Raw genomic sequence first — 14,518 nt, 5'->3', positions numbered from 1 at the left:
GAAGGTTACCTGTGTACTTCCATGCTCCCAGCAGCCCAAGAAAGGTTGAAAAGTGATCTGATATTCTGTTTCATGGTCTCATTCCTCACGTCCAGTAAAAAATAGCCTGAGGATTGTCCTTGTATGTATCACCTACCTATGATTTCCCAAGAACTACACACCAGCTTGAGACAGATGGAGCACACAACGTTTAACCATTTTCCCACCCTACAACCAGTGTGCCTCCTGCATTTGGGGCAGTAGGAAGGGAGACACAAGAGCTGGCTTACATCAGCTCCACACTGGCTGAAGAGATGTAGACAGTTTCCATTTCCTTTGTGCCATCTGAATGCCAAGAAAGAAGAACAGGGCAAATTAATTGCCCTGATATATTGACTGTGGCAGTCTGATATTTTTTAAATGTTTGGACTGTGGGCTGAAAGGGTCAGACATCATTGGTGTACATGTAGATACAGATGGTTGCACACTTACAAAAGGATTTTTTTAATGTCAGCCAAACTGAAAAGGAGGAAGCATGAGGAAAATATATGTAAGTAACGAGGTGAGAATACTAGTCTCAGCTTTCTGAATTCCCATGCAAGTACAGTGAAATTTCACAAAGAAAGCATTCCTGTCTTTTTTTTTTTTTTTTTTTTTTTTTAAGTTCCAAGGACTCTACAGCACAGCAGTATCTGTGTATTTAACTAATGTGACAAGTTTTAGTGTGTTCTAATCAAACCTAATCACCTCTACTTTCTACTAGGTACTACACTGATCAATGGAAAAGCTTTCTAGGCAAGAACCTGGAAAATGATAAAAGCATTTACCATCATTATTTTCTGCTTTTGACAATGATCTATGTCTGTACAGCTCATCAGTCATCTCTTGTAAAAACAGCGTGGCACTTTGATCAAACAGCCAACAATAGCTTCCCGCGTAAGGTAAAATGTTATGAGAGGCCATCAGATAGAAATCACATTTTCTCTGAACAATAGGAACCCAGAGATGATGTGCTTGATTTACTTGCAAATAAAATTATGTGAAAGGTGATATCTTCACACAGGTTAAAAAGACAGTGATCCTTTTATTCACCTTTCTGCCTGTTAAACAAACTTCACTGTCATGTTGCAACTGAGATGGAGTGTCTACGCAGTGATAAAGAGGCACATTCCAGCTCGATGAAACATAACTGCCACTGTTGAAAAATTACCTGCATTAAACCTTACACTTATCCCACAAATTTTAAGAGCAAGATGTGGGAGTTTGATTTTGATTACAGGCCTCTATCTGTGTGGTAGGCAAAGGTCTTTAACCTACGGGTTCTGAATGTACTAGGTACATAGTTTCATCAATGTCATGCCTCACTGGGTCAATGTAGGATTTTATCTAAAACCTGAGGCTTTTCAGTTTACACTCTATATGCAAAGACAACCTTTTACTGGTGCTCTCTGCCTTTTGTTTCACTGAGAGGATCTATGGTATTTATAGAAAAGGGAGCTGGAGGCATCTTAAACTTACTTTACTCACTTAGATTCCTTTTGAGTTGAGGTCTTCAAAACAGAAAGGTTGTTTATTTGAAGACCTGTCTGTGCCAGAGCCAGTGGAGCCGAACACTTCTTAGTTTTAGAAAAATTGCCACTCTTCCTTTTCTACTCCGGCTTTCCCCAAGCCTCTATTGACTGCAACAACATTCATTTTTAAGAGGGCTGACACAGATTCTCTGCTTCTGGACATAAACTGAAGTAAAACATACCATCCCAATTTATTTTTGCAGTCTGTAAGCGACTGACTATTTTTGTAGAAAGGTAATATTGATATAGATAATATTCTCTTGATGTTGTGCTACAAGAGGTGTGTCAAGATTCACACAGGTATTTAGGCACTTAACTTCCATTTATCTCAAAGAAAGACTGTGCATTTGGATACTGGGCCCAAGTGCACATAGCAAGATGTGTCTGGAGTTCATATAAACAGTAGAAGTTGAACTTCCCAGTAACGGAGTTTTAACCAGTTAAATTGTGATGCTGTGTAGAGGGCAGTCATCATTACTGATTGAAATAAACATTGGAAGAAAGAATCTCATCCAATTAAAACACTAACAGCTGATACCCCATTGGGTTTTCAAGTTGAAAGCAACCACAGCAGAACTTCATACTCCGATGTAGACAAGGATTACACCATCTTTCTGACACGTACATGACCTATAAACTGAACAATTCCTACACCAGTCTTATGACTTTCTGTTAACTTCTCATTTTGCAAAGCTTAGAGTGAAACAGATGGGTATACAGGACTATGTTTCCGGGAGTAATAGCCACTTGGTATTCCATTGCAGTTTCAGTCTGATGTGGCCTTTACCATCTGGCTCAAATCTCAGTTCTGACGTAAGTGCCACGAAGTATCTGCATAGTCTCATCACAACAGTAATTCAAAGGGTAAAGCAAAAGGCACAGGTAAAGTTTCAACAGAAGCTGGAATTTGAAGCAAGCAGAGAAGTTGCCTGTAGCCTACCTACCATGACTGCTGTAATGGGGAGGGGAGTGTCTCAGGTCAGCAAAGTTTTTTTAATTGATTAGCAGTCACTTTTTTGGCGATTTAATCAAGAAAAATACTCATGAATCATATTGTCTTAGGGAATGCCATCACACAGCTGCCAAGAATGGTAGTTTCATCCCTCATGACTTTTGGGCCCATTGCTGCTTTGGAGTTATCATGGTGCTCAACTCCTCCTGCAGACAGCAGACCCCAGGAGATAAATTAGAAATTTAATAATGAAAAATCATGAATAATCTCATGCTTCATTGCCTGCTTAACTTTCTGAATCAGCTTAGGGTGGGGTCAGATTAATGCCAGTGCAAAGTAGAGGGTGTAGGAGCAGGACTGGTTGCTATTAGGCTTGCCTAGCTGAAAAAATACCTGAAAAACTCAGAATAGCGAAGTTTTCCCTTTCCTTCTTTTCCAAAGAAATGTACCAGCAACATGGTATTAACACCACAGCTTTCCAGTTCTGCTCCCTATAAAACAAAAAACTGTACGATTAATTATTATGCATTGTATGATTATTAATATCTATTCACCACAAATCTGGAAATATTTATTTGAACTAGAATTTCACAAGAGATACTTGCAATTTAATTACTGTTCCCAACCCTATCACACAGTATCTCAGAGCTGAATAATTCTTCCACATCAATTGGTAACATTGCATTATGTATGTTCTGCTTCTAAATATTTTGTATGACAGAGGAGTACAATTTACAATCACCTTCAGTGTATTTTATTATTGGAACCGAGAAGGTTCCTAGTTAAATCTTGAAAAATCTTTATGCTTAGGTGAGTAGAGGCTTTAAATAAAGTTAACATCTTTGTAAAAAAGTTTTTAGTCAAATTAGAAATATCAGCTACAGCCATGTAAAAACATTAATGATAGTCTAAGAAATGAAACTAGAAAAATACAAACATTCACAGTGCTCTATTATAATATGGTCTTCTTGCAAATTTTCAATGTTAGTGACTTTTCTATACATTTTTTAAATCTGATGAAGAGATTTCTGCAAAAAAAGATGCACATTATTATAACTCAACAGCACCTTTAAAAAGCCTAAAACCACACATAATACTGTATTTCTGCTGTATTCTTCTTTCAGCACTAGCATACTGGCATTTCTTTGAATGCAACAAAACACAAAGCAACATGAAGAGAGGTTTTTTTTTTTTTTCCGGTAAGTCTGGAGGGATTTCAACAAACTATTCTTATGACATCTAAATAGCCTCTGTGTCTTTTATCTATTTGAAGAGGTAAGATGACAGACAAGAATCTATTAATAAGATTTAATACTAATGGTTATTTAGCTTTCAGCATCATCAATAACAATTCCCATTAGTCCACTGTGTGTTTCATGCTTACTGCATATGTGACACAGTTATTTTATAGTTAAGGAGGTAACATTCCTCATTTCTGCTGCAAGCTACAACTCACTAAATGCCAGTGATAGGAGGTATGTATGAGTGAACGTAGGAAAATAACTTTTCAAGCCATATGCAAACTTTACTTACTGAACTTTCATCATTTAACTGCAGGCAAAGAACATTTAAATAACGACAAGATCCATCCTTCTAAAGTTTAAACTCTTCAGATTACTGTGAGGACTGATGCATAAACATCAGTATATGCTTTTTTTGAAAGTCAAAAGTTAAACATTCATGTATGCTTACTTGAAATTCAAACTCAAACTATTTATGTCAGAATGCAAAGTTTTCTAAGAAGAAACAGAGTAGAATCCACATATTTCTCACTGCAGCAAGATTCTAATCTGCTTTTTGTGTTCTTGGCTTATGAATTTAAAGGAAACTTGAAAAATGCCTGAAATAAATTTGCTGATGTAATTCTTAAAATTGAACTTATTATTATGCAATTTAAGGCTTCCAATTTAATTACTCCATATTAAAATCAGTGTTGTATTGAAAACAAACTGAAAAACAAGGTTTAAAATAACCTTTTAAAAAATAAGTCTGCATGAGAAAAATTTTTTTTTCTTCTATTCATGTTTCTCTAGTTATAAGCGAGAAGATGTACAAACAATACTTATCTCATCTTATCTAAGATGACAAAGCCTATCCCTGGATTTATAACAAATATGCACCTACTTGTTGGTTACCCTCTTTATCAGTTGAAATTCCAAAGTGGAACTGGCAGATGTCCAAACGCTATGTTAGTGAGAGTGAAATGTATTTTAAAACTACAAAACAGAACACTTCTTTAAAACAGAATACGCAATAGCAGACCACAGAGACTACAGCTTAAGGGTAAAATGTCAAAAAATTGCTTTTCCTAGAGTTAATGCTATTAAATTAAAGTACATGTTAGTACATAATTCCTTTTTGTCCACAGAATCATTAGGAGCTTTTGCTGCTGAACTGTATAAATTAGTACTGACATGACAAATCTTTGTTAGAAGATAATGAGAGCTCTATTAATATTTCCAACACCTCACCCTCCTGAGCTTAGGTAAAAGAATAACTTATGTTTGGAATGTCTCTCTCAGCAATGAGAATGAAACGGTAACCTAATCCTGGAGCTGTAAAAAGGACCAGACTGGCAGCTTTGAGTCACAGAGCTACTATCTAAATTGAGTGAAAGTTTGTATTCTGCTGTACCTGGTGGCTTCAGCCTGGTGAGGGTGGAACACAGCACCCTTTTGGGCTGTGGGCTTTACAGAAAGCTGAGGCACAGAGTGGAAAAGGGATGGTGATGTTCTGAGCCTCATCTTGATACAAGCACAGGATGGGGCAGGGACACGTATCACAACTGAGGAGCTCAGATATGTTCCTGGGACCACCAGTTCACACAAAGAATCCCAAAGATTAGCTCTGACACCACACAAGTCTATAAGAACTAATGAACAAACATAAGCTTATGTTCCTAGAGTAATGTTAACACCTTATACACTCTTCAAAAGCACCATGCGCTGCTGAATTATGCAATTATTCCTTTTTAAGCAAGATCAGATAACACAATATTTATTTCCTTATTACATTACACAGACTGTTAACATAGAAGCCTCATGCTGCAAACACTGAGTCATGGGCACAGACCTACCTAATCCTGTAGCTCCCCACTGAGCTTTTGACATTTAGGACCCGATACTGCAGCAAGTAGCAACAAGTAGCACCGAGAAGAAACTTACCATACAATGAGACAGGATTTTCAGAATAAAGGGCCTAACTGATTTTCAAAACTCATCTGAAATGTTAATAGACTTACTGTCTCTAGATTCTTACCACCCTTCATGGCAGAATTTGCTTGAGGCATGACTGGAAAGCCTTCATCATGATTAAAATCTGTAATATGTTCCTTTTTCTCTTACTTGCTTCCTGGGAGATGGTATTTGCTGTGCAATGTCTTGTTTCAATAGAAATTGTAAAAATAATACATACTTTGGATTGATGTTTTTTCAAGACGGAAGGAGAGTGAATACATGAAGAATAGGGGCAGAAAAGACAGGAGGGTCAAGGAGAACAGTATCTTAGTTTCTGTCTGCTGGTGATGTTCCAAGTCTTTCCAAAGGTAAGACTAAAATCTTTGCAAATTTTTCTGAGTCCACTTCTCTGACATGTTCTTTGTTTTGCAGCTGCTAGGTTAGTCAATTCATCATGCCAGGCTCCTATCCCTGGAAGCAATGTAGACTTCAATCTAAGCAGCCTAGCCTCAAACACTGCTCAAGGCCACCAACCTTTCTGCCATTTTGAAAGTCTCCAAGATGTTGGGACACATCCTACAGCTGAGTTCTGGGAAGAAGGTTTAAAAGATGTATCCGTTATGAAATTAATCCTGCCAGATACAGCTAGTCAAAAGAACTGTGAACAGGCAAGCTAGTGAGGCCAGGAGATCCAGAAATCCAGAAGCAGTATTTTTTGTCAAAGCCCAGACAGCCTCAAGTGGACGTCAGAATGAACAATATATCATTTTATGATGAATCAGCTTTAATAATGTAAATCCATACTAAAGTTTGTAATGTTTTGCAAGGCACTTTCTTAAGAGGTAGGATTCAAGAATACATTGATTCTGATGCAGACAGGGTAAACTGTGCACATTTGCACTATTTTTCTACAGAGGGTATAACAGACAAGATTTGAGAAGAAATCCAGTGGAGCATGTTCTAAGCAATAAACAGCTTATACGCAGCATTTAACCACATCCAGCATTCCCACTACCTGGGGATTAGTTGTTTTTTAACAACTAATGCCATGCAATTGCTATGTTGTACTGTTAGCGCCTTCAGCAAGGAAGAAGACGTAACTTCATGGATGTCCCCAGCTTTCAGTGTGTTACTCATGGTTCCGCATCAGTTTACAATCAAGTACAGAATAAAAATGGTTTCCAGACAAGTGGGCTAAAGCTACTCTGGGAGCAGACATTGTAGGAGATACTTTATGAAAAAAAAATAGGAACAGATTGAAACTAGCCTTGTTGCCAGCAGGCTGAGAGGGAACAAATCCTGCTGTGTCAAGCAGTCAGGGAATGGCACTGTTGCGCTGCGAAGACTGAGGCTGCCTGACCAGTGCGCTGCAACCCAAGTTTCAGTTATAACAAAATGCCAAGTGAGCATACTTATGTGCACCATTTTCAGTTTATTCCAATTAATTTTATAAGCAAATGCACTAGGCAGACTTCAGAGATTATGACCAGATTATTACTGTTTTGAATAAAGGACTAGAGCTGCTAGTGCAAAGCCAAACTGTGTATTTTCCCTGGCGTGTCAGAAGCCCACACTGCTATCTGGCTTCTCTAGCTATATATTTTAAAGCGCTTCAGACTAGGTTAAGTAGTAGAGACAAGGGGTAGCCTTGCCTCACACATCTGTGCAGTGGAAAGCAGTGCTACTGTGACCACAACAGGCTTCCAGATTAATTCCTCGGGGGAGAGACTTGCTATCCGAGCCACATTCAATGTACTAGCAAAATAGGTACCTAGAAAGATGTCAGAAAGCATGTTTCTTTGTCTCTTTTGAGGTTATAATGTCATCAGATCATGTGGTAATATAAAATAACTTCCTTGTCCATGGGGTAAACAATGACCCGGTTTAGTATTTCGATGCCATTTGACCCAGTACTTTATGGGATTTACCTGCCTGGAGAGCTTCCTTTAAAGCATGCAGGAACAGTGCAATACTCCTTGGTTTAAGGGATCTAAAAGCTTTTCAACAGAATTCAATGTTAATCGGCTGATACAAAACATAGACATTTATGTTGGAGAAGACAGGCCAAGAAAAAAAATTGCATTCCATATGAACTGAGCGGTGACAAGACTAATGACACACTCTTTTGCGGAGGGATATTCCTTTTAGTCTTGGACCAGATTCTTGCAAAATTCAGTGTGCTGTGCACATAATGCAGCACCTCTGTTACAGAGTATTACTGCACTAGAAGAGCATAACTGTCAACCACCATCTTCTTCCCTTCAGTTTAGGCAGTCTTTAGTCATTCTGGGCCCAGGGCTTTACAGACTTTGAAGCTATGGGTAGAAAACTTCAAATTAATTAGAAATTCTAGGGAGCAGATGGGGAGGTTATGATGGCCCACACAGTCTCTGTGGCTGAGGCAGTGCATCACAATGCTGCAACGTCTGAAGGTCCAGGTGTAAAACTGACCAGCTAAATGGTGATAAATGTGTGAATGAATAATGAAGAAAGAAAAGTAGACAGGTTAAAACAATGGATACACAATCAACAGGACAATATCCATGTGTGGGTCTAAAAGTACACCGCTTACAGTCAGACTGAATTCTAGTTCAAAAGTTTTGTTTAAAAGAGATTAATAGCTGTGTCCCCAAGTACTAGTTAAATGTAAAAAACCATGTAAATGAGATACTTTGTATGAAAAAGTGTTCGTTATGGAATCCAGAAGCATATGTTCACTCAGCTGGAAATGAGACAATGCACATATTATTTCCCAACATGAATTCCCTATTAAGAACAAATATAGAACATTGTAATTCCTTTCCTAACAATAGCTAAAATTAACTTCTAAGTTTAGCCATTACACAAAGCACATTAATTTAGAGGTACTGAAACTACTCGATAACTCATTAATCTAAATTGAAGGGCCCAAGAGCAAAGTCCCTGATCTAGATGACTGGGCTGTGCAGTAGATACCTGCAACCATGACCATTGTTTTCACTACCAGAACTCTAATGCAGGTATCACTATTAGAGTATCCTTTTAAGGAACTCTGGGCATTAATACAAAAGCAACTAGTGCTGCTTGTCGAGGAATACCTTTTTCAAAACAGATCAAACTTCTAGCTCATGCACTTTCCTATAACTCTCTACACCACTTCCAGACAAGGAGTCTCTCTCTTCTTCTGCCAAACAGCGTCAAATGCTCAGCTGGATGTCTTACGTGAAGCAAAACAGTTGTGTAGGAAGCCAGGTGCAGCATTTCCTTTGGCCTACGGGTCAGGTGAGATGGTCACTGCCTCTGCTGACGTCTGCACCATTTTCTCCAGTCTAGTTAGAAAGAACCAAGTTTCCAGTCTTGTAAGTGTGCCTGCATCTCTCCTTCACTGTGCACATGCTATGAGTAAATCAGACTGACCGCTCTGCAAAAGCCAGCAAGGAACTTCCCAAAAGACTGGGCTGGTTATGGCTGGGCACATTTTTTGGCTTTTCCTTCAGCATCAAACATAACATTGAAAAAAAAAAATCCCTCAACTGAAATATATTTATCTGGATAACAAAGTCAACTGCAATCTTATTCAAGGGCCACTACTAAGTGGTGGAATTTTGAATTTCAGATGTGTAAGTCAAATTCTCAGTAAAAGTGGCAGAGAATACAAGCACCCTGGGAGCACAAAAATGAACTGCTTTTTCTTTTCCTAATATAGTATGTCAATGAGTATTAAGTGGTATCTCCATACAGTAAATGAATGACTGGGACCTCTGTCTACCCCCTGGACAGGGAACATACCTGGATATACTTGGTGGTTAAATAAAGTTGCAGACTACCGTTTATACCCTATTTTCATAAGTCAGTGACATTTTCCATCTAGTATCAGAAACTGGGACTACTTTGAAAAAACCAGCCAATTTAAAAAACATATTTTTATGCTTTATCTGCTTTGCTTGAAAGGAATACTATGACTGCCATAATTATTAAAAATAAGGGGTAAAAACATATCCATTGACTACATTCTATAGTCAGATTCACTGCTTATAATAAACTTATTTTGTGAGAGACAGAGACAGGAAAGAAAATAAAAATTAGAAGAAAACTGGTAATTTGGACTTTGCCAAGTAGAAATATAGAGACCAGAAGAATTTCAAGACTGTTGTACTCCCCAAAGCTATTTAATTCTTCTTCTGAACAGACTATAATTCCATTTATAATATGCTAAGAAATCATATTAAATAACATTTTCTGGTTACAGTAACTTCAGATTTTTCTCAATGGAGAATTCTGAAGACAAAGTTTGAACCAAGACAAAAAACAAAATAGAGACATTCAGGCTCAGGTATTTAATTAGCTCCCAATAAGCTTATGTGTTTATAACTAAATCTGTCCAACTGTATCAAAGTTTCTCTGGAAATTTTATACCACAGCTGTGCATTCACGCAGAATAAAGATCCTTTTTCTTTCACTGTCATGGCAGTTAAGTCCCAATTGAAACTGGTTTAGAGAAGCAGACAACCCTATTAATCCTAGCTATTTTAATCTGGTGACTGATGAAAAGATTCAAGAAAGGAGATGGTTGTTAGTCAGTCAAACAATTTTTAACTGAACCCTGGATGCATATTGAGGGAGCAAAATCTTTATGCATCAGAAGACAGTTTTTGTTTATGGCTAGTAAATATTAAAGGTGTTAGCAATACTGTCACTTCCATTTTTTCCCCCAGGCAGGTGAAAAAGTAAAGAACATGAGCTGGACCAATGCTTCGTAGAAACTGCTGATGCATGACAGGTTTATAAAGCAGAGCTCTGTATAAATTTCTTATTGAATGCTTCCAACATGGGCAGTTGCTGCCCCATGCCTAATTACCCATTTTCAGTTTACAGCTGAAAGTAAGTTTGTGGGGAGAAAACTATCCTTCAGTTACACTATCCAATCTAAGCACACAACAGAAGTAGTGCTGCTGATCCAAGCAGCACCTCATAGTGATAGTTGGAGATAATCCATCTATACTCTCCCTCTCCTTCGCCCTAGTTCATCAGCTTCTTCTGAGGTGTTTTCAGTATGCTCAGGACTTCCCCCTCTCTGTTTTCAGTTTCATTCAAACTTATCCAGGCTACAGAATATCTCATCTCTGTGCTAACCAGAGACTGAAGAAGAGATGGTAGTGAGCGAAGACTCCACCCGGGGAAGAAGGTAGGTTACACTGGCAGGATTCAGGGGAAAACAGCCAGATGAGAGCAGGAATTTACCTGCTCCTTTAATTGATAAGCTGTATTTGCCATTTGCTAATAGGCTGCAATCCAGTGAAACTTCTAATCCAGCTGGAAGATTGTACTCTAAGATTGTTTCTTTTGGTCTGGAAAAGGACCTAACTAAAGTAATCCTTGCCTTTGTCACCTCAGTGACAGCAAATAAATTTCAAGCCAACTCAGAACAAGCCAATATCACTGCAGCAGCAGCACTCAAGGTAAGTTTAAGGTGTTAGTTAGTTAAAGTTGAGTTAGTTTAGTTAGTTAAAGGTCTTGGCTAGTTTAAGGTTTATATTTGGAAGTAATCTTTTCTCATATGGTGACAGTGTTTCTGAGTTTTTCATAAAAAAAAAAGAGAGCTGCTTTGAAACACAGGTTTACAGAAATCAAATAACAGAGTGACCACACAGTAATAAAATGCAGTAATTGCATATATTTCATCAGAAGATTCAGAAATAACAAGCATTTTTCTTCCCCAGTTAGAAAGTAGTTGACAAATCATGCACTTTAATTTAAGCACTAATATTGATGCTTATGTACTTATCTAAAAATCCTGAAAAAAATAGGAGTTCACGAGAAATATGACAATGCTTTTGTAAAGAAAAATGGATCTCTAATTCATACCCGAAATACTGTTTCGTCTCCAGCTGTCTTCAAATCATCTTCCTTCCCAATGATTCTCTGTAGCTGTATTTGTTAAAACATAAAAAAAACCACATGAAAATTACAAATTTGGTCTTACAAGAGTCTGCTTTTTCAGAAACTCGCATTACTTTCACCTTTTCTTAATTATAAAGTCATTATGTTTCTGCAAGGTTCCCTAGTCATGACAAAATATTTCCATACTTTAAAGATATTTTACCATTCAGACACACGTTTTTTCCCAGGAATGTCTTATCTACTGTGGTTAATATAGCCAAGCAGAGCACATGAATCTACCTCTTGCAGCCCAGGCCTTACTCTATTTTTAGAGGAGATTTTCTTGCACTAGAAGCTTAGCATTCACTCCATAAGATTTAGAAACTCAGGGGTATAACATAAAGGGTCATTCAGGAAATAAAAATTATCCTGTGATTTTCATGCTGCCCTTCTATACAGCTTTACACAGTTCTGATACAGACATGATCTTCTAGACATGGAAAATGTACTTGTTCAAATGAGGTACTGTACAACTAACACCAAAGAATAACTTAATTAAATAAGCAAGTATATTTTCAGAACTGGCATTAAGCAGAATGTGGTTTGAGTTTCCCCTCCAGCCCACAAATAAATGAACCTTCAATGTGTTAGCTAAGAAGATTTTTAGAAGTACTGAAATGACTCACATTTAAAAACATAACTTCCACTGTCCCAAGTAGAGCTTTAGGGTAATATAGAAAGTGCATTAATTTGCAGCACCTCAAGTACATCTCAGCTGCAGGGTTTCTTTGACTGTGCGTTGGCTTGGGAGGTCAACACTGGCACAAGAACTGAGTGATTTAACATAGCACATGATATACCTACCTTTCACAGACATTTGCATGAATCCTCAAAAGGACAGCAAAAATGAAAGAACAAGGGACTTATTACGTTTCAGGTACAGATACGGACTTACACCGAGCGCTCTGGATTATAAGACTTTAGGAAAGATGCTTTTAAAGCTCGGGGTTTTCGAAGCTGCTGGTTTGCTTCTCAAATATTTCTGAGTGATTCCTCACCCTGCCCATTAAAACTGGGGAAAAAAAAATCAATGACCAAATTAGCATAGCCATTATTTTGTGGGGTTTTCAAGTATCGTCTTAGGCTTTGTTTTTTTTTCCTTTTTTTTTTTTGTTATGCTGTTCAGAGAAACAATATGGGCTTATAAGTAGTAAGTAGGAAAAAAACGCTAACTGTTCATGTCTTCCCAAGGTCTTCCCTTGGCCTTCAAATTTTGATTAATTAACTACTTCTGTTTTTTTTTAATTGTTTTGAGTTTCTCAGGATAGTTACTTTTGATTATTATTTTAAATGGCATGCCTTGGTACAATTTATAAAAATAAATCCTGTAACAAGACAATTAAACAGTACTGGTTCTTCCAAGTTTCTCCAATTTTTTCTTTTTATTTTTGATAATTTACAAAACAATTTACTAGTACAGTAAAAGCATTATGAATTTTTTCATGGCAAAATAGCAATATGGATAAAAACACAACTGCTCGTCCATACTCTCACTGAAAAATTACAGTTTTTCTTACCTGAAAAATCCATCCTTTGCACACACACAAGAAATACAACTGCAAATAGTTTCCAAACAAGAGAAAATATATATTTTTCTTCTTTTGGATTTTATTTTTAAATGACACTTAAAAAAGAGAAGTTGGTGCTTGTGGATGTTTCAGGACTGCAGAGATGTTCTGTCCCAAACCACCACAGCCGCTGACAGTGTCATTCAGCCCTAGATGAACCTCTGCAAGTTTTTTGTGCTATCTGCTGTCCAGGGCAAGGGTATAAAAACACTCTATTTAGAAAATCTAAATCACATAGCTCTTACATGTGCCATCAGACTTACCCTACCTCCATTCCCACTAGTTTTGAACTGTCATTAATTTTACTTAGAAATCTTTCATCAGGACAGAGTTAGGGAAATTCCCCACTTACTGAGGATTTTGGGATCTTTGGTAGCCTTGTTCTTGATGGGAGGTCTCAGATTAATGTGGATAGGTTATTATGTGCACATGTCTGGAAATCCCCCTCATGAATTCTCATATGAACGTCTTGGAAGTGCAGAGCTCACAGGAGTATCTTGTGTCCTCACAAAGATGCAGATAATATGACTCTGAGAAACAATTCTTTGCACTCTGGCAGGGGCTGATTAAAGGATGGCAACTAACATCTGTGAACATGCCATTTCCTCCGCGTCTTCTACACCCTGGCACTACAGGGCAAAGCAAGAAATGCTTGCGGATGTCCACCTCAAAATACAGACTGCTGTGATTTCGGGCCCTAATACTGAAATGTCTCCTGTATTGTGAATGTTTACCACTGAAACATGAATGAAGCAGAAATTAAAAATAGACTGGCTTGAATACAAAGAAGTAGGCAGGAGAGAGAACAACAGTCTGTTTCTGGGAAGGGATAGACTTTTAACTCCTACTGGAAAGGAAGAAAATGTGCACAAAAATGGAAATGCGATGGAGGACAAGATCTCTCCTTTAAAATATGGAATTGCATTCAAGATCTTCTTTCCTGAACATTAATTTATGTTAGCAGAAAGCATTGAATCTACTGGGAAATCCTGCATCTCACATCTCTTCAGTGTCCAATCTATACAGGTCTGAACAGATTATATCCATCACATGCTGCAGGTGCTAAGGACTTGGGTTGTAGAGTCTACTTGTCACCCGTCTCCCTTTCCTGAGTGACTCACATAACACATCTTGTGTCTGTTTATCCAGTAACATGTGGAAGTTGAGACACACACAATTCAAAGAATGATGGACATTTTGCAAACAAAAAGGCAAAGTTCTTAACTCTAAGAATTTACAGGCTACATCAACAGATTGGAACAGGTTGCCCAGAGAAGTTCTGGATGCCCCATCCCTGGAACTGTTCAAGGCCAGGCTGGATGGGGCTTTCGAGCGACCTGGTCTAATACAAGG

The 14,518-nt window shown here is 37.8% G+C and overlaps 1 protein-coding gene across 1 annotated transcript in view; it reads right to left on the bottom strand.

Moving 5' to 3' along the window:
• The window catches only part of MICU2 (mitochondrial calcium uptake 2), a 149,638-nt gene that overhangs the window by 14,187 nt on the left and 120,933 nt on the right, over positions 1-14,518 (bottom strand). Inside the window, exons 7-8 of the mRNA XM_086739521.1 lie at positions 11,523-11,585; positions 2,896-2,993 (exon numbers count right to left, since the gene is read on the bottom strand). Of these exons, the coding sequence (XP_086595647.1) occupies positions 2,896-2,993; positions 11,523-11,585 (161 nt within the window). The remainder of the gene's footprint in view (positions 1-2,895; positions 2,994-11,522; positions 11,586-14,518) is intronic.

Source organism: Chlamydotis macqueenii, chromosome 1 (genome assembly GCF_036417535.1).
Source record: "Chlamydotis macqueenii isolate bChlMac1 chromosome 1, bChlMac1.mat, whole genome shotgun sequence".
In the NCBI taxonomy this organism is placed as follows: Eukaryota; Metazoa; Chordata; class Aves; order Otidiformes; family Otididae; genus Chlamydotis; species Chlamydotis macqueenii.
The sequence above is the reverse complement of the archived record's forward strand: the minus strand, read 5'-3'. Positions and strand labels throughout refer to the sequence as shown.